At 38.8% G+C, this 21572-nt stretch overlaps 1 protein-coding gene across 8 annotated transcripts in view; it reads right to left on the bottom strand.

The window, feature by feature from the left end:
* Nucleotides 1-9508: 9508 nt before the first annotated feature.
* CHID1 (chitinase domain containing 1) overlaps nt 9509-21572 on the bottom strand; it is a 106590-nt gene continuing 94526 nt past the window's right edge. For 7 of the 8 annotated variants that reach the window (XM_080593862.1, XM_080593860.1, XM_080593861.1 and 4 more), the window contains 3 exons: nt 14779-14859; nt 11803-11845; nt 9509-9779 (listed from right to left, as the gene is read on the bottom strand). In XM_080593862.1, the coding sequence (XP_080449988.1) occupies nt 9681-9779; nt 11803-11845; nt 14779-14859 (223 nt within the window). In that variant the 3' untranslated portion in view covers nt 9509-9680. Of the gene's footprint in view, nt 9780-11802; nt 11846-14778 lie in introns of those variants that run through there. The other variant, XM_080593867.1, reaches the window with a different exon arrangement.

Raw genomic sequence — 21572 nt, 5'->3', positions numbered from 1 at the left:
ACAGGTAAGCCAAGTTTGGCTTGCCATAAATTCTATGTGCCCTAGTATAAAGCTTGGCAGACCTATCTCATCATAATTTAATTTCTTTCCTTATCCTTCCTAATTCTTAAAGTTTAATTTAACATTGGCAGAAATGAGCTGGAATAGCTCAAATTAAGTGAAGAACAGCCATTATTATGAACGCACATTTTACCAGCCTCTGTTCCAAATACTCCTGGAAACAGAAGGGATTTATTCGCCAAAGCATTACTGGTCCTCAGACCAAGATCCCACATCTTAGCACCTAATTCACATTTTGACACTGACTGTATATGGGACACAATTCACGACAGAGATTCCAAACAAGGGGTGCCTTTTAAGGTGATTCAACACAGCATCGTAGGGTTCCTTGATTTTGTACAAATAATTAGCTTCAGCTTCACTTTCCTGAATAATTTCTGAAGTGCATTTTCAATAGCAATGGAAAAGGATTCGTTGCAACACAGATAACTCAAACTAAACCAAACATCCTTCCTCAGGGTGACGCAGGGGCTGCTTACAAAATACTGCCGTTCAGCTGAGCATCGGCCATTTTGCAGTCTGACAGCAAGCAAAGTTTTACAGCAGAAAAAAAAAAGCACTGGACAGAGAGATGCCATCAGAGACCTTGGAGGGCTTGCCAAGTGCATCTCACTTTCAGCGCTGCTTTGCCAGACCACTCCAACACTAACAAAAATTCAAAAACATTTTCATGTGCAGCAAGTCATGCCACGGCCCTGCTTCGGTAGTGCTTGCAGTCATTCTGGGTGACATCTCCCTGTCACCATGAGGAAACTGCCCAAATTTAAGCGCCTGACACTTGCACTGTCACACGCTTCTCACTAAGCAAAGCTTTCATTATTTTGGGTTCGTTCTGAAATTAGAAGTAAATTCTTTCAAATGCATCCATTCCATTTACTTCCAGAATATCCCCCAAATGAGTCACTTGATGCTGCCAGTAGAAGCTTTAAAAAGGGAAAGAAAAAGGTATCATGAAAACTGCAGCATCAATAAAAATGGAGCTATACAACTTCACAGCATAGCTCTGTCCTCAGAAGTGTCCTCCTTTTCATCACAGAGACCACTTTCTCCTCCACCCTTCCAAATAATGGTTTTAAGTTTGGTGCAGGAAGGGGGAAAGTCATTTCTATTTCTTTTGATTCCTCCAGTTCTAATTTTGTCAACACAACTGCAGGAGATGAAGCTGGATTATATTTTCATTTGAGATTCATTAAAATAACTGCAATCAGGCTGCAGCTGCACTGCTAAAAATCTGTTTTAATTATAAGCAACAATAAAAATCCTAGAAAACAAACGGGCTCCAGACACGCAAGTCAGTGGCCTGTGGCATCTTTAAGCAGTGATGGTGCCTAAACATGAAGAACGTTAAATGCCAGGAAAAAAAAAAAAAAACATGCCTTCACTTGGAAAGAAAATGGCTTGGAACAGAAAGCTGAGCAGCAGCTTGACTCGGACAGCTCACGCACACAGACCACGCAGTGACTTTCAAAACAGAGAAGTACGTCTTCTGGAGCGCGTACTCAAGCAGAGCAAGCACGGCAAGGTTGGCCATGCAAATGTGATCAACTGCAGATCCTTGTCACTTTCTTTAATCCAAGTAAAATGCAGAAAATGGCAGAAGTACCCAGGCACTGGAAAAAATGTTCAAGTATTGCCCTGGGGTGAAGAGGAGATACCTCACAGAAGAACAGTCTGGCTAATGACGGGAGGACAAAACTCCACTACCCTCCTTTTAACATCTATAACCAGTGACTTCACGACTAGGAAAATATTCAGGCCTTTTAAAAACGCAGCTACTGTCTGTAGCCTTCTGACTTACTGCAGTAGTTCATTACTCCACCTGACTGCATGCTGTGTAAATTACTATTTCCATTTATCCCTTCTAGATTCACTTGTCTCCATATCTACAAGCAAAGCTATTTTCAAAGCTACTCTCCCTTAACCTGTGGTGGAGAGGGGAGGAATTCACCGCTCCTCACGGTAAAACTCAGAACGGCAACACGCTCGACTCACCCTGTGTTCATTGTGACAGGCACACAGCCCCGACTTGCTGTCAGACTGTTCTGCAGTGACTGCCTGGGGGTGTCCGTGAGGAAGGGACCCTGCTTTGCTCTGGTTTCTGATGATTCAGAGGTAGGGTCTAGCTAGCAGTGACGGGACAGACAGAAACCTTAGCTCCTGTTTGACTTTGTGACTACCTCATATTGAAGAAGTTAATTTTCCCTTTGGTTTCCCCTTCATCCTTTGGCTGCTAGGTCTGTTTAAAGCCGCACGCTCTCTGGAATACCATCCTTTTCCAGCGCGTAGCGCATCTCCTGCCTCTCTTCTGCTCGGGGAAGCCGACCTGTTTTTTCAATACAGTTATTATCCCTAACAACTGAGGGTTCCTGAATACCTTGCCAGAGAGAGAGGCGGGGGGGGGGGAGAGTGAGGCGGCTTCTCATATACTTGATAAATGAATTTAATTCTGCGTATGCTTGAAATTCAAATTATACACCAATATGCACCCCTGGGAAGGCAATAAGTATTTACAATAGTCATGTTGTGATCCACAAAATTCATTCAGTAACTTAATTCTCAGCCAAAAAACAGTGTGAAGCCATCAGAACAGTGCACTTATTTTTTTACAAATATATTGGCCAAGGGTACAGCATTGACTCTGCCAAAATATTTCATATTCCTTGGCGTCAAGAAAGACGAGGCACAGAGAATATCTTGGGAATGCAGAGGCTTGGATTTTTTTTTATTTTTTATTTTTCCAAGTGTAGCTTTTTGATGCTCCTACAATAGTTAGAAAAGGAGAAAACATCTCTTCCAAGAGCAGTTGCTTCCCTCCAGTCCCTCTCCCCCATTTTCCTCAAACCACTGTGAGCACTCTTTCCCTTTCCTGCCCCATCCACCACCTTAAGAGATGCAGGCAGAGAAAAGCTCAGTAGCTACTGCCAAGGGGAGGAGATGAAGTCTGACATGAAACTTTGACCTTGCTCAAGCCAAATGTTTAAGCACTGTATCCGAGCAAACAGGCAAGTCCTCACTCTCCTGGGGAAGATAAATATTCTCCGTGTCACTTTATTTATATAATTTTATCTCTTATCAAAACAACAGATAAATCTGCAATAGTAAAAACAAAAACTTTTAAAACCTTACTGTGCATTCCCCCTTTTATCAGGCTTGGTAATCCCAAGTTCTAAAACAAATACTAAAGGTACAGCTTAGCCCTTCATGCTTTAAAATAGTCAATATACTCCTAATGTGGGCTTTCAAGACATAAGCTCAGCCATTTTCTCCTGTGCAAATGCATCCTTGCGTCAACTACAATTTCAGGGTTGATATGAATGAAGAGAGAAGGAATTAGATGGAATTTAAAATCCTGGCACACTGTTTGACACAAAGTCCATCTAAACAATTCCAAGCTAACAGCAAAAGCAATTTAATTTTAATAGAAAGTTCTGGGTTACAAAACATAAGCAGCATGCAAAGACCTGATACAGCAGACAACCATTTAGTGGCTGTAATTCTAAAGGCATCATTGAATAAAACACTTTCTGATGTTAATTCAAAATGATGATACCAGCAAGCTAAACAGACTCCAAAAAAAAAAAAAAAACCACAAACCAACCATTTTATTGGTTAGCTGCACCTACAGTTGCAACACAAGAGATGATATATTTGTATCAAGGGGTGCTTGCCATAGGGACTTGAGACAAAAACTATTTTTCTACTTGGATTTGCAGAACTTGCCTGCATCAATTACTCCAAACGCCTCCACCTGGTTCACACCAGAAGTGCAAAACAAAGGGACTTTGGCTTTCAAGTAGCTGAAGTTATCAGTTGTTTTAAAAAGAGCAAAAATAAAATGATCATTAGCACAGTTTTTTCACACGATGACATGAAATAGAGTAAAACCAACACAACTGCTTGTTTTACACAAACTTCTTGTTTTTCACAGAAACTGAAACAGCAAGTATGTGCGAGAGGGAAATCAGCCCAGAGGCAGCTGTTCTGAGCAAAGTGGAGCTTTGCCACCCTCCCACAGTATCACTGTGGGACTAGGGAGCCACTGTGGCAAATAAAAAGGCTTAAGTTCCCTCTCCTCCCCTCTCACTGCAGTCATACAACACTCTCAGGCACCTTTTACCTAACTTTCACAGCACAAGAGTGCAGACGTTGTTACTGCTAGGCCTTCATCTGCTCACAGTACACAAATGTGTCCACTCACAGCCCCCCCCCCCCCCCCCCCTTTTTTTTTTCTCCTCAGGCTCCAAAACTAGCAAAGGGAAACATAAGGTTACAAGAATGGCAAGAACAGTCAAATAACCAATAGCAACTTAAGTTTTCTGTCCCACAAGGGTTCATCTAAAACTCGGAGGAGAAATATTAAAGACTGGGTGAAAATAGACATAGCCAGTCCTAAACAACAAGTTAAGCAGAGACTGCCCACCGGCTGTTCACAGTCACAGTCCCATTCTCCATAGCTGCAAGCAATTATAGCACACGCCAAAGGCTCTGGCACATGGGGGAAAACTGGCTGAAACATATCAAAGGGCCTACCCAGACCATTTCTAAACACAGATTCTAGGGAAGAATAGAAGAGAGAATTAATGTTTAGCAAAAATTAGTGATGTCCTTAGGTGTTGGATTGTTTTTTCGGGGGGGAATTAAACAGGAGGAAACAACATACTCAGCCTTACCTTTCTGAGCAGGATGAGCAGCAGCCGTAACCATGACATACCAGCTTCATATATGGGAGGAAACTGGTGAAGCACACCACTATCTTCTGACTTCAACGCCATGCATACTGACCTTTGACAAAGGTGAGGTGTAGCACGCAAGCAACCCCAGCTGCAATTAATTATACATATAGCAGGGTCATCACAGCAAGAGCTGACAGAGCTGGAACATTAGACAGCCCTGCTCCAACGTACTGTGCCCGCGTGTGCAGGAAAATACAACCATCCTACAAGGTTTATATCAAGTCACTTACCTCAAAATCACAAAGCATACAGTCTAGTACTGGAGAGTGCTTTTCTTTCACCACTGTTGTGCTTAGTGGCTTCAGGTAAGTGAAATTAGAAGAGTTAGGAAGTCTCTAGAAAGTCAATATGCTGCTTATCTACACTGATCACCTTCACATGAGCTTCATTAACCATCTTCACACGTACATCTGGTTAAGTTCTGCTCCCACCTGTGTAGTCACTGAGAGTTCACACAAAGGGGGGCAGCTTTTAGCTTATTTTGTTTTGCCTTTCCACTCTGGAAAATTGCTAAATTTCACCTTATTTAAACTCCACACAATGGGTGGATCAAAATGTGATCACCTATGTGCCCCATGAAGGCAACTCACACATAGCCCTTTGCTCTGCTCTCAGCAGTTGATGTGGAGCATGTAAAATGACTGACTGTTTGCAATTCTGAGCCTTAGATTCCATTCATACTTTTTTTTTGAAAAATTACAGTTCGTAATAATATTCTTTTTCCAATGTAATACATTAAAGGCACATTTTCAGCTTTTAATCTCAAATGCTAACACTTATAAGTGATCTTATTTATTTTAGCAATTTGTTGAATAAAGAGTGCTAATCAAATTATATTCTGGTTATTTTCCATATTAAAGATTTTTTTTTTCTAAAAAGAAGATCTATATTCCCCCAATACAGAGTATCAAAGTGATTGCCTGGTAGACTACAAAACACCAATTCAGGCTTACTTAATTTGCACTTAATACATAAAAAAGAGATCACTGGTGAACGAGATTTCAAGAAAAAGTAAAAGAGCTACATACCACCTCTTCAAGCTGCAGAAGTAGAACCCATGTGCTTTGTGCTGCCATTCGTTTAACTGAAGTTAAATGGGTGCACTGTGTATTAATCAAAACAACGAACTATAAAAGACATACCCCAAATTCAGGAGAGACTGTAATTACAGTTCCTATGGATTTTCATTAACTTCATTGTCTCCACAGAGAAGTATGCACAGAACAACCCCACAGTCCCCAAAATAATCACTACTACTATATATTTTTTTCTCAAGCCCATAAACAACATTAAATTGTTACAACTCCATCAACAATTCTTTATAACTAAGGAGTGGTTCAAGAAGCTGTTCTCCTGTTGTCATACTTCATTCTATCTTGCCTCTTTCTCTCTCACTCCCACTGTTCTCACCTAGAAGCCACGAGTAATTCTGAAGTTTGAGACCTACAAACTGCAACAAAAAGAAATTATAAATCAAATACTGGTGCAATTTTACTTGAAGAAGTAGCTTCTCACCATGACACAAGCTATACATTTTATTTTCCACAATTCTCTGTTAAAACAATTTTTGATCACAGAGATTCCATAGTGGCTCTGGTTCTCAAGACAGACACACTTACCACAAGAGACATTTCCTGAGATAACATGCAATGCTGTTATTCCAGGAGCATGGTCAATGCAATCCTGCAAGTAGATACGCTCTTTTCTGCCTCTGTAAGATATTTAGTTGTACACAGATATGGAAAAAAAACCCATCCTATTAAAATGATGATAATTAACAATAAAAATATTCACAGTGAAGGCCAGCTGCCACACAATCAGCTATTTCTTTTTCTCAATGAACGCAATCAAAATTGTGCAGAAAAATTAATTTACCTTAATTCTGTACAAGTCTAACCTAAAAAAGTAAAACATAGGGAAACACAACAAGGATTGGATGTAAGAAAGCTCTGAGATCTTACTCTAATATATGGAAATGTGTTCCTAAAACAGAATGAGGTGACAGACCACAGCTTTTTTTTCCTTACTCGTACCTTAGAATGTAGTCGTACCTGAGTGATGGAATATTCTGTTGAAATTAACACACTTCCATTTTACTACCTGCTATACCAGATGTATTTATGCTTTATGTACGCTGCTTTAATAGGAACACTAGATATTTCTCCCCAGTCATACCCTTGATTCTTTAAGCCCAACATCTTTGGCCCTGCAAGTACTTCATTCAAGAGGTACTTGCTTCTAAGGAAGAGTGAACTGTCTTTTTTTTTTTTTTTTTTTTAGCTTTACAGAAAAATGCCTCGATGCACCATAAAACAGTGCTTTCTGTTCTTTTTGAAACAAGGGAATAAAATCCACTTGCCTGGCCAGTTCCTTGGTTCTTGCAGCAGTGCCACGACAGCACTCCCACCCATCATCTGTCCTTTGCTCAGCTTGTCCCCTTGTCAGAGGGAAAGTCATAAAAACTGATGAACCCACTTACAGAACCCACTTACATACCCAGCATCTCTTGTGTCATCTTTTCACACGTGCAGTCAGGTGCAACTTTCAAGAGAAGCCTGCCTTCATCATGAATCACTGATGGCACCTGGCTTCTTGCATTCTGTGATATCTGACAAAAGACAATCTGACACTGCCACGTGTTGAAAAATTAAGCAAACATAAGACAAATCCATTAGAAGACAGTTTTCATTCATTCTGGAGCTCAAATGCCTTCTGTTACTCACTTTATTTTTTGAAAGCTTCACACTGAAGAATTATGCCTACTTTCTTTCTTTTGAACTACTATTTTTAAAGCACCAGATATATTTTGCCCTTTAGAGACAAAAGGTAACATCCTTGGCCTCGAGCACCTATATACCACGGATTGCTCAAACTTGCAATGTACTTCTCATCTCGTATTTATTTTTCATGACACAGCATGGGTTAGTTTGATCTTTTTGACACATAAAGGTATTCATTCTACTCTAAGGATGGAAAAGACACTTCTTCCTAACAGCTGTACTCAAAGACAAACAGAACAGCTGAACTTCATAGCAAATCACCATGGAATAAAAAAATGATTATGAAAAACATGACAAATTACAAATATCCTTTCTAGAGAGGAAACAAGCAACTAAAATGAAGTATTTTCTTCTTCCCCAACTCGCCGTGTTTGAAAGCACTACCTCCCAGATAGTACTGGTAATGGATGCCATTTCAGATCACAATCCCCTCCATTTTTAACTGACCTTTTTTTTTGTTTTTATGAGATACTGTGGTTCTGTAGTGTCACTGAAAGTAGAAAAACAGCATAACAGAATTTAATTCTTGTGCTATTCTAGATACTATTGCCAGAATGACTTCAAATTGCTTTTGAACGAACTAGAAAGTTCAAGTTAATTGAACATGAGGATTCACGTAGCAAATTATCTTAGTACTAATGGTATGGAAGAAAGAAGCCTGATTAGTAAACCCCGCTGGATACTGCAATGTGAGAACTCAGAGATGCCAGAACTAAATCAGAGAGGTGAAGATCAATAGTTCTTTAATCAATGGTGGATTACAGTGGAATTTATTCTGCTGAAACCAGCAGGGGCAGATAAATCCCCCGCTGAGATTAATTACTGGGAAGGGTGGATGCAAAGAGAGGAGTGCAGTTATCTTTGTGACAACTGTAAGTGGCAAGAAGAACACCAGTGGGAGCACAGAGCTATTGCCTGGATCTCTGCTGGTGACCAACAACACCCTCATCAAATTCCCAGCACCTCCCCTAGGTACCTTACAAGAAACTACCTTGAAGCCTGTGTATTTCTACAAACACGAAACACATAAACCAAAAAGCAAGGACAATTTCAGGAGGGAAATTCTGGCTTTGTTTTTAAACTAATGGATTGTAATAGATTTTTGGTTAATAAAAAAAAAAAAATCTGTTTTATGGAGGTAAAAGTACTAATGTGTACAGTTAAAGAATAACAGCTTTATTCAGAAAGATGGTGATCACATTCGCAACATCTACTTAAGTCAATGAATTGTCAGAGCTGCTCTGGGGCTCTCTTGGGGCTATCCGTGTAATCCATCATTACACGCATACTTCTCAGTTCCATTGCAGCCTTTGGTGCCAAACACTACAGTTCCCACAAACTAACCACTAATGCATCATGCACTGGTGCTACATACTGTAAACTAAGAAACTAAGCAAGTTAAGTAGAAGAGAAAAATCACAAAGCATCCTCTCTCGTATAAAAAAAAAAAAAGGTTTAGAAACAAGACACGAATCAAAATTACTCTGATTTTGAACTACTTGAAGAATTTAGTAAAATGAAGAAAACAACCAGAGCCAACAACACAGCTTGTCAGTATTTAATCCTCAATCAGTCTGAGGGAAAGATATCTAATTGCTCCCCTACCTGTGCCACCCCCCTCCCTCTTATGTTGATTTACCTTATCAGAAGACAGCAAGCTGCAGAGAGTCTGACAGATATTAAATTTGCTGTAAATATCTGTTCACATACTTTTATTATTAGCAACAATAGTTTGAGAGGTCTCCATCTTAAACTTTGATGAGATGATAAGAACTTGCCCATTTTATTTCTTGTAGAAAACAATTTCAATTCCAGTGCCATCCCAGTTGTGTTGATCCGTTTTCAATGATTGTGAATTCAGGAGCATTATAATAAATTTCTCTGGTTTTTCTTTTCTTTTTTTCTGAATGTTATCAGAAACCAACAATCACATCTATGTGGCATATCAGAAAAGCTTCTTTATTGGAAAAAAATGCAATAATTTTTAATACAGGTATTATATAAATTACAAAACATACTTTAAAAATCACCTCTCTGGTATACCCAAATTAACTGAAGGTGGAGTCTCAGCGAAGCAAATAAAGTCTCTCCCAGATCATCTCTTACTTTAAAGAAGGTCATAAAAATAATCCAGGCCTTGTCCCAGTTCCCAGATGGATATCCCAGTGCCCAATTCTTTTGCAAGCTCTAAGCGCAACTGGATGGACTAAGACAAAGACATATAAAGCAATTAGTTTTTAGTCCATGACATCAAACATTCCATGCTGCCATCTCTTCATGCCATTTTCAGACTTTAAAAATAACCATCTGTAAACTAGATACTGAAAAACCTGAAGTCTGTATATCAAGTATTCTCTGGTTAGAAAGCCATCATTTAGTAAGAGACAGTTAATTGCACCAGCTAATTCAATGACCTAATACACCATAACCAGCTAAACAGACAAAATGCCATGGAAATAAATCTGATTTATGAACTATGCAAAGGACTATTCTCATTTAGGCTATCACTTCACAACTTACAAAAATCCTAACTCTTCCCAGGAATTTCCCAAGGGTAAAATAAAACTTTATCACTGAAGACAATTAGAACAACCATCAAGATCTTGTGCATACCCTTGCCTTCTCCCAAGACAGAGTCATAATTTTCATTATCAGAATTCTATTTTAGAACGATTCTGGAAGATTAATATTAAAACGTATCCTTATCTGTGCTACTGCTATTGATTTAGAATTAGTTTAGCCATTGGTTTACAAGGGAAATAATGTTACAATTCATGTTCTGAACTTCTTTCAGTTCAGACAATAAAAATAATTCCTTTTGAGTCTTTCACTTTCAGGTTTTCTGACTTTGAAGTGCAGCATTGCTTGAACTGCGCATACCACAGGGATGTTTTAAAAACTCATTTCCATAGGAAACAGAACAAAGTGTTGAGCCACCATTAATACATCTGCTGGGCCCAGACTTCATGCTTGCTTTTATCTAATTTTGAACAAGCCAATTTTGAGTGGATCAACCTACCAGTGACTATAACATTAAAAAGGGGAATAAACACACCTGTGCGAGGAGAAATAAACCAGCATTCGGTGTTCCACCGATCATCCCGATCACCATTATGTGACCAACTATTTGATTTGCCTCAGCATACAAGTCTCAAAGTATTTCATTACAGCCTTGTTGAAATTTGAAAGAAAACCTGTTTCTATAAATTCACCAAACATTTCAACTGAATATGTTAATATAAGAAGGTGTAAATAAAGAAATCTACAAGAATAAATGTTCTTTAATCAGGCTAGGACTGACACTAGCAGGGTTAAATCCTTCCATAAGACCAGAGAATGTAGCATGAAAACATGCAGCATAATTTGTCTTTTCTCTGGTAGACTGGCAATGAAACTTTCTATCACTCTAAGACAGATACTAGGAAGCACATAGTTAGACACGGTGATTAATATCCCATACATTGTAGTATTCCCACCTGTATTAGATTAATGAAGGGAAATATAGTTGTGCTAACAGAGCATAAGACAATATTCTCATTCAGAAAAATGGAGCTTTGGATAATTTCACACTAGTTTAACCATACAAAATATCTCTGTTCTCTCCAAATATGATATATTGTCACTAAAGAAGCAATTCTTTTCTAATATTAAAAGCCAGAAGAGGCTTAAGATGCTGCCTTTAGTTTCATTTGAGAAAACCTAAAAATAGCTTCCTGGGAATTAAGGCAAGGAACCATTGTATCATGTATTCTCATACACTGCAGACTATTGTGTGGACAGAAATTGCATGTCCAGCCAAAAGACTGCAGTAAGGGCAAAGTTTTCAAAACACTAAATATGTTCCAGAGAAAAAGAACGGAAGATAATAGGCTGATGAAGGGCAACAGTGAGAAACAGGACCCCATTACAGAGGAAGGTGAAACCAGCATCTGCTAGCATATGACCTGTGCACTCAAACAGATCCTCTCAGAGCACTGTTTGCCCTGGTGTGTCTTATCTCAGACATGGCAAATCTTCAAAGATCCTCCAAACCCCATTACACATTAGACAGAAAAAAAAAAATCTTATACTGGAAATTGAAGCCTTGAATCATAACAACTACATCAGGATGAATTTCTTCCACAGAAGTCTAAGCCCACTTAAGCATTTTCCAAATTGTCTCAATAATCCAAGTCAAGTAAACACCCCTTTCCTCTTACTGCCCTCAGACCTGAAAAAGTCACACCTACCTTCAGTGTTGGATAAAAGATGGCATGTTTTCCTCCTTTATTTCTGCAAAACAGGAAAAAAAAACAGTAATCACAATAGCTTTAGTAGACTCTCATGGGATTTTCAGCTGAGTTCATAATTAAAAAGAGTTTTATTCTTTCTAATAAGAAGGAAACAGAGACAGTGCTGGAGAAAACTGCTGACTTCACTGTGAAGAAGTTACCACTTTTAAAAATAAGCATTACTATGCCCCTATCAAAGACAGAGACCACTTGCAATTAAGTAGCTTGTCTAAGATTTCTTACCCAGTGGTCATCCCACTCTGGAGGCTGAGGGATACTCTGAATTCAGACACTTTTGACATTAACTTCTATTCAGCCTATACTTGCCTTCTGACTACTCTAGTTATTAGTGCAGGGTAGGGCCAAAATGTTCTCCAGTTCTCTTCCCTTTCTACTTCAGATAAAAACCTTCTTCTCCTGTTCCTTTCCTACTATAGATACAAACATATCACAGTACATGAATTGGAAGTGGTGGGGAAAGAAAAGCAATTAGGGGAAGCTACACCTGCACTATGTATCTGTAATTCAAGTATGCAATCTTTCCACTCTCCTGCCAGTCTCAGTTACAGGAATATTTGGCAGTACATCAAACAAAATATGTATTTACTCCACACTAGTGGTGTTTAAGGAGGACAACTCTTAAAAGAGGTGGAAAGGTCAACAGCAAAAAAAAGAGGCTCCAAGACGTCCAAGAAGATGCAAACTGAAAAGGACATCTCAAACCAGAAATGGCTTGATACAAGATCTAAGTAAATACCCTGTGATGCCTTACTGCAGCTGGATGCAACAATATTATAAAACTGACAGATAGTAACAGGCAGTTGTGCCTACTAAATACTTATCTTAAAAAAAAAAAAGATGAAGACACTTGACTGTCAGATGCAAACTGTGAAAAATTTCCTCAAATAACCAACCATTTTTATGTTAAACTAAATGATACCAGTATAAAATATATAGGCAGGGCAAGCTACAGTGGGCACAAATACCAAAGCTGCATTTTAACCACTAGAAATGAGAAGGATGAGTTACAGTTGGTCTCACAGAACCACTTCACCAGTTAGGCTAGGAGGGAAGGCAGAGTGCTTGGACAGACCAAGCGGACATTGCTGGTAAAATCTTTCAACTCAAGCAAATGCATACCTACCAGTACAGTGCACAGGGACAAACACCCAGAGATGACAGATTTCTGTGATTATTTGTAATAGTTTCTGCTTGTTACGTGAAAACTACTAGCTGTGGTTTGCTTAAAGATTCATGATTTGATTTCTTAGCAACTGCAGACATGCAAGATTCCCAGGTGAGATGCTTTACTAGTGAAGCATATTTCAGGCCTACCTGCTATTCCTATCCAACATACCTGCTCCTTTGCAAAGCAAGGTGGTAACTGAAAAAAAGTTCCCTTAAATAACCCCCTGCATTCAGCTGAACCACTGCAGACATGCTGAGCCGCATGGCTGCCTGCCAAGCACTGCACACCAACTGATATTCAGAGTGATTTTCAGACCCAGTGTGTTTTACGCATCAAAAATTGTTCTTGAAAGGCCACAACCAAGAATCTCCAAAGACTGGCTTTCAAAGGCAAATGATGTAGTACTACTGACAAGCTTTCCCTTTCCCACATGTTCAGTTTGGAAGACATTTAGGAAATGTGTTTCCAAAATGAATCCCAGATGCATGCCATTCAAACAGAGCCCTCAGATTTACTCCTTTGAGAGCAAGTTTTCATCCAGTGGTCATTGTGTCTCCAACTGGACTTTGCATTAAGATCAGTAAAACAAAGTTGCTGATTTATTTCTCTTTGGTTAACACAAAACACCTTGTAACTGTTTGACACAGTCGAAGTAACCGTGCAACAGGACACCAAAGAATAAAAAATGAAAGGACACAGATTCCAGTCCTTTCATACAAACACATAAAATAAATTGAAACACTGCTGACCTACAAGTAAATATTTTTTTTCTGATAAATACATGTAAGCTGAGAAATTTACAACACAGGAGAAAATTGCAGGTTGAGAGAGTCCTTGAAAATTAATTACAATACCTAGGTAGGGCAGGGCTTTTGTTTTTGTTCTTTTCTTCTCAAGTTCAAAAATATTCAAAGCAAGAAGGTATTTATTAAAAAACAATGTAGTTACATTGTTGTTTTTTTCTTAAAGCACCCCAAAATGTATTTCACTCTTAATTTCAGTGCTTCTTCACAGCAGTCTTCAAAGTGGTAAGATTTTGCTTGTATAATATTACTGTATTTTTGTATGTTTGTATATAAGATATAGCAAATTATTACTGAGGCTTACAATAAGATTTTGCTGTTTGTTTAACTTTGTTTTAAATGGATTTTTAATAGCAGCAGGAAACCTCTTGGCATTTCCTGATGAAAAAGAGAGGACAAAGAAAGTTATTAACCTTTCCCTTCAGGCTCTTGGGAAAACATTCCCAGACTTTTAACAACTTCTGATGTTCACCTGATAGTCTCGTTACCCTACTCCACGGTCCATTTTACTTAGTGCAATTGCTTAACCAATCTAGTCACTAGGACTTGTAAAACCAGGCTCTCATTCCACAGACTTTTCTCAGAACAATATTTGGATGAGTTACTGGTAATCACCCAATTAGCTCACAATACTAATCTCAGATGCTCAGAGTAAATGACACTCAGCAGATAGCTTTGATGGATAACTTCTAAAGATATGACTCATCAGACTTCTCTTCCGAAGATTGTGTTAGCTTGAGTTATTTCATTAATCCTTCTCTGATTTAATTCTCTTGCCTGAAGCACTCTTATGCTGCAGTTCAGTGTTGACATACAGATCACAAACAACAGAATTTCCATTTGCTGAATTCAGTTGCATACTATAGTTAACTGGTAATACATTGTGTACTGGGCCATGCCTAATAATATTTGCAGAACAGTAAGCAAATAACTGTAACTCACTTTTTGTATTTGAAGTAATGTTCAGCAATTTGTTCATCCCAGACAATTTTCGGTTTGTGCTCCTTCAAGGTTTCAATGTACCTACAAATTAAAAACATAGATATGGAATTAACTTTTTTAAAAAGCAGTTATGAAATTAAAGAGCAGGCAATTCTAAAAAGCAGCTTTACCATGCTTAGATGCTGAACACTGTATCAAAATGTTCTTGCTTACAAATAATTTTCTCAGTCACTTTTCCAATTTGCCATGTTTGCATTTATAAGCTTTTTTATTTAAGCAGTGAATGAATTAACATTCATCAGATAAGAAGATGAAGACTGTTCTTCAATATTTCTACGGTCTAATTCTTATATATGAAAGCATAGGAACTGAAGTCATTCCTAGGCTGTACCTAATTAGGTAGTATGAGGCTAATCAATGCACTTCATTATAAGCCACTATTATGTGATCAGAAAAGCTGTCCGATAAAAGGGGCTTAGTTAATGTTCTAAGAACAAAATAAAAAATTATAGAGCTTGTTTAAAAGGAAAAGTTACTGTTAAGCCACCTTTAGCAAAATTTTCTTCACCACTATCTTCTCGGCATTATTTTCTTGCACGGATATTTTGTATGGGGATTAATCTACCTCATATCTACTTGGCATAAAGTGAAAACTGAAAATTACTTGTATGCAAAAACTGCGTAAGCAACTAGTGCAGAATAGTTAGTTAGTATGTTGTAAGCCGATGTTCTTCGTTCCCAGCATCATCTCAGTGCAGAGACAGTGTCTCCTTATGTCTGCATCTTCGACTGCACAATGGAAACAATGCCGCTTGCTGCCTCATGGAAGTACACCAGAAGATGGCAAGCTACAAACGAGAGACCACAGCAGCATCACAGCCTCTAGCACATGTTCTTCCACCTCTTCTGCAGCATTGTAACCTGCAGCTTTGGCCAGCAAGAAGGCTGAATTAACTCTGCTGACAACTTTCTTGACTACACATTAGGGGATTTATCTGGCCACAGTCACTGGTTTCTTTTTTCCTCTTGAGGATTGTAATATCATAATATAATATAAAATAATAATAATAATGATGTAATATAATTATATAATATAAAATAATTTATATAATAATATAATATAAAATAATATAATAATTTGAATCTGAACTTCTGTTAGCAGTTGTCCATCTGTATGATGATTACGTAAAGCAATCAAAAGCAAACATGGTGGTCGTAAGGTAGCATTAAAGATCTTTTTTCCATTAAGAAAGTTTCTAGAAAACCTAATAAAACTATACCTTTCAGAATATGTCTCATTTTTGCAATAACATCTATGTTCATGACAGGATTTGCAGGGAGAAATTTGCCTTCAAATCTTATTTGAAATTTCTCCCTCCTAAGATGCTATAAATTATTTCCATCAGACACTACCCTGATCCCATCAATGCTGAAATTCCATTTCACTATATAGTTAGAGAAAGAGAGAATTTGTATTTCTCAGTTTGAAAAAGATTCATTTTCCCCTTCCTTACTAATCTACATTACTATTTGCAGAATTGCAGGGAATATTTTCCTTCTTTGCTCATTCATGTATTGGTAAATTGTCGCCTACTGCTAGAAGTATTAGAAAAGATTTTCATTTCATATTTAGGCCAACCCAAGCATGTTATTTAAGTATCTACATAAGCAAACAAATGGTAGCAGATATTGCACTATTTCTCAATACACACATACCCAGAAACAATATACCTTTTCAAATAGTGCAAGTTAAACCTTGGAACCTTCACATATCCCTTTGTAAGAAATACAGAATTGTAAGTTGTCCCACTAGACAAATATGCAAACAGATCTACTTTTGTACGTTTAAAATTTAAGGATAGCTTTTAACACCTTGCCCCATTCCAGTACGGTGACTTCAGTAATGACAGAAGCTAACCTTTGTGCAGAATGGAAAACGAGATGTTACAGCCCAGAGTTATCAGCCAAGGCATCCTGGCACACAGTTTTCTTCCTCAACACATTCCCTCACATGGGAAGTTCTCACTTCTGTTGCTAAAAATCCCAACACGATTAAAGAATACGCAACATACATATGAACAAGCTTTAAAATTAGAAATGTAACTTGCAGCAATTATTATAGCCTATTACATGTAAGTTATGTTGTTATTTTAAAGTTGTTCAGGCATGTACTTCATTTAATGAGAACCCATCCTGACCATGCACAGAGAATTTATCTCCCTTTCTCCTGCCTCTGGGCATTTATCAACATAGTATGTAAGAGAAAAAGTGAATGAATTCATCTTCAAATCACATCCATGGGGATGACACTAGCTCCAAGCTTGACTTTTGGAAAAAATTAATATTAAGCCCAAAACTGTCACTATCATCCAATAATTTTGGGGGTCTGACTTGAAATGCATTAACTTTTTTTTAAATTGTCTCTGTTAAGGACAACAAAAATTCAAAGTACAATGTTCAAAACAGGGAACTCCCATTTACTTTGATTGCAACTGTGTGCAGACATCTTCCAGATGTGCCATATCTCATTATCTCTGGCCTATCCTACTATGTGTATCATAAGAAGGGTTGCTCTGTAAAACTGCAGCGCACATATTACAGTACACTTGCTTGAATCACAGTAATGCTATCAGACACTCTTAACATATTATGTCCTAGCTGAGGTGGTACTTGACTCAACAAACATTTGACATCTAGTTATTTCTTAAAAAATAATGGATTTCAAAGAGCAATCTTCCATCACGCTGAACCAGACAACCATGGGATATCGGCATGCCTGGGACAGAAGAGATCCAGTTTCATTTCCAGGTTCTGAAAGAGGGAAAGGGATGGGCAGGGAGCTCATCACAAACAGCCTTCCTTTTTCTCTCCACCTCTCGCCTCACTCCTCTTCTTTCTTGTATTCATTGCTTTTTTCTCCTCCTCTCTTTCTAATCTCTCCCTTTTTCTACTGCTACTTTCATGTTCCTTCAGGCTAATTTATTTTCTTCCTTGTCCATCAGCTCTTAACTTACTAGACTTCTTTTACCAAGCTGTTTCAGCAGCTAGGGTATGATAAAGACGGAAAACCTCAACTGCCTTGCACTACCCATTTCCCAGGAAGCTGTGACCAATGACAGAGGAAGTCATGCTCAGTTTCTCCGCTCCTGGCCTGAAGCAAGGTCAGCACAGATGAAGCACCTGGTGTGCTGATGCTTCTAATGAAGCTCCAGTGCAGAATTTCATTGGATTCATCTCTATCAAGCCTCATTTCACCCCCCAGCCACCTTCATACCTGGTTTAAAGCCCTCTTGATGAGCCCTGCCAGCTCCCGGGCTAGAGTCCGTTTCCCCCTTTAAGATAGGTGGGACCCATCTGCAGCCATCAGGCCGAGTAGCGAGTAAACATCCCCATGATCAAAAAAAAACCCACAAATTCCTGCGATGGCACCAGCCTCTCAGCCATGTCTTGATCAGCCAGGCTTTCCAGGTGCACTCAGTATCCTTCCCCACCCCTGAAGGGACAGAGGAAAACACCACCTGTGCACCCATTCAATTCAGTAACTGCCCCAATCCCCTGAAGTCCTTTATGATAGCCTTCAGGCTTCTCTCAGCAATTTTATTGCTGCCAGCCTGAATTATCACTAAGGGGTAATAATCGAAGGGGCAAACAAGGCCAGGAAGGTTCCTGGTAACATCCCTGACCTGGGCCCCCGGGAGGCAGCAGACTTCCCCATGGGTAGGGTCTGGCCGACATACGGGGCCCTCTGTTCCCCTCAGAAGGGAGTGACCTACGACCATTACCCTTCTTTCCTTCTTGGTGGAGGCAGTCTCGAGGTGTGCAGTTGACTTCCTTGCCCTAGACAGCCTACTGTATGGACTTTCCCCCACATCCCCATCACCGTGTCCCTCGAGCTCCCAGGCTTCAAACCTATTGTGTAAAGGCACCTGGTGAAGCAAGGCAGGTAGGGAGGGGGCTCACCTGTGATGCTGACCAGGGACCTGTTTCCATTCCTCTCCATCTCTCAGGTCCCCTCCCTCTGCCTGACAGCAACAGGGCAGGGGGTCCCCCACTATTTGGGGTGTGTCATGCCAGTGCCTTTCTCTCAGGCACAGCAAGGAGTGACTCCGCAGGCCTAATTCCTGCTCACACTCACTGATAGCCCTTATCCTCTGCACCTCCTCCTTGAGCTCCTCCGCCAGGCTGATCAGCTCCTCCACCTGCCCACACCTCACGCTGGCAGCATCTCTGTCACCCTCCGATGGCAGCAACAGGCTCAGGCACCCCCTGCAGCCAGAGACCTGAACAGCCGCATTTTGGGGCAAGCACTCAGACTGGGTGGCCACAGTCCTTTTGGCGAGCGCTTGCCGCCTGGTGGTAACCATGGCTGGGTTTGCTGCCTGGGAAGCAGCCAGTATGTGTCTTACTGCAAGTACAGAAGAAAACACAAATGTTACAGCCTTTCTGTGCATACAGGCTTACATGTTCGTGGCGCCTCTTATTCTCATTTAACTTCACAGAAATTTTATAAAGAAAAAGCCCTGAGAGCTTACTCAGTAGTGAAGCTGGCAAATTACCCTAGGGAACTGCAAGTAGAGCTGGAAGTACCCTAATGCTATCTTTTCTCAGTATAACCCAAATGGTTCTCCTTTATAAAAAGGAAAACAGAGTTATATATGGATCGGAGAATAGAAGCAATCACGTATGAGGCAGAAAAAGGTGCAAATGTTTATGTATTTAAGGTTTTGACTCAAACTGGCACATACAAGAGGAACATATGAAAATTTCTTTAAAGAAAACAAGACCTTTATTTGTAACCCAATAAATATTTCCCAGACAACACAGACATACCAGATTGAGGCAGAAGGTTTGCATATCTGTTTGGATACCTTTGATAACATTCTGCTGTTCAGCAGTTCTGTTTTATTTTGCAGTGATACAGATATAATATTTTTGTTCTTATACTCTGTTCTTTGAGATGCTTAGGTGAGGCTACAAAACATGAACTTTTTTCATTGCCAATTGTTTATGATAACAGCTAGTTACTAAGTCATTGTTTGTTATATGCATTCACTTTGGGTATTTTCTATCAGAAATCTTTGTTAGGCTGACCACAAACAAAATCTCAACTTCCTAGCTGAAGTATCAGACAATATTTTCCTTTGTATTTGTTCAGTTAGCTGTGGATTTTTCTTTCCAATTTATCCAACCTAACACATGACAGATGTGTTAGGGGTTTATAGTATTTATGGAGGTTTGGTTGTAGCAGCCGTTGCTATCTTGCAAGAATGAGTTCCTTGCCTCTAAAAGCCTGTTACATTGTCTGGACATCTCTTTCTGCTCTAGCCAAAGGGCACCGTCCTGTCAGGCAGAAGTTAATGGTAGAAGAGTTTACTATGCTAGAACAACAAGCAGGATTCAGGCAACCTTACAGAAATACAATTTCACAACAGAACTGAACGTAATAAGGCATACAGTTACAGACTAGCTCACAGAACAACTCTATTTAATCATGTTTTAAGAAGTTTAGTTTGACTATTAGCTAGAGGATTTATATGTTTGTTTTATGAACTCAGTACATTGCTCAAGTCTTCACTAAATCATCTTCATTTAGTCTTGACTGTCTTTGCACACATTTTTTAAAAATGCGACTATTCAACAAAAGTGCGATGTTGTCTATGGTATTCATCATGGAATTATCGCCAAGTAGGCACGCAACCTAAGAACGAACCAAGATGAACAAAGAGTAACAGAATTCTCTCTCAAATTAGGAAACGGCTCACCTCGAGGTTAACACAATTCTGCTTCTAACTTACTTCTGTTATGAACTACACCAGACAGACCTCTCATTATGCACTCACTTCTAAGCAAGCATCTTCTCCCTCCTCACAGTTTTAAGTTGAAATTAAGAGAAAAAAAGAGAAAAAAATAGCAGATGTGTAAAACAGTCTAATGTGAATCATTTAACAATTTAAAAGTTGATCTGAAGTAGATCCTCCCCTCTCTCACACTTCCTATTTCATAATTAAAAATGTTTTCATTAGCTATCATAACTGTCTCTGCTGTACATCAGGGACAACTTGAAAAGCCTGCTTTAAAGCAGATTGTCAGACTACATTTTGCAGATGTAAAACGCACCACACTGTGAAAGCAAACTGATTTTCCTCCAAACTCTGCCCATCCACCATCAACAACATATACCAACAAATCACAGATAATATTAAACCTAAAATAAGTCCTACAGGACACACCAATGGCAATTGCCCAGAAAAAGAAAAAGAAAAAAAAAAAAGGAAAACCCTTTTCCTAAATGTGTTTGAAAACTTAGTTATATTACTTGTGAAAAGACAATTTCAATAAAATGTGTAGCACTGATGTGTCAACAGCAGTACTTATTACAACATCATATGTCAAATCACACAATCTGCACTTAGTTATTAAAATACTATATTAATTTTATATCTTGTTTTATAATCAATGTAATGTTTCAACTATTCATTATGATACTAGGAAAAGGCAGGAGGAGGAGATCTCATTTTTACTAAACTCCAGTTGCAAAAGTATTACAATAAACATGTATGAAAGAGAATATTCAGCAAAAATACTTTGTCAGCAAAGTATGTGACCTTCTTGTAGGATGTCAACTTTTAAGAAAAGAACTTCCCTCATTCTGAAAATGAGAAAATCATGGTTTTCCCACTTTTTAATTTACTTTTTTTAAATCCCTTGCCTCATTAGGCTCTCTGTATATATATTTGTATATAAATACATTTGGGGTTTCTTTATTATTTATTATTATTATTACTTTTCTCTCT

This window comes from Anser brachyrhynchus (genome assembly GCF_964034855.1).
Source record: "Anser brachyrhynchus genome assembly, chromosome: 5".
NCBI classification, from domain to species: Eukaryota; Metazoa; Chordata; class Aves; order Anseriformes; family Anatidae; genus Anser; species Anser brachyrhynchus.
The sequence above is the reverse complement of the archived record's forward strand: the minus strand, read 5'-3'. Positions and strand labels throughout refer to the sequence as shown.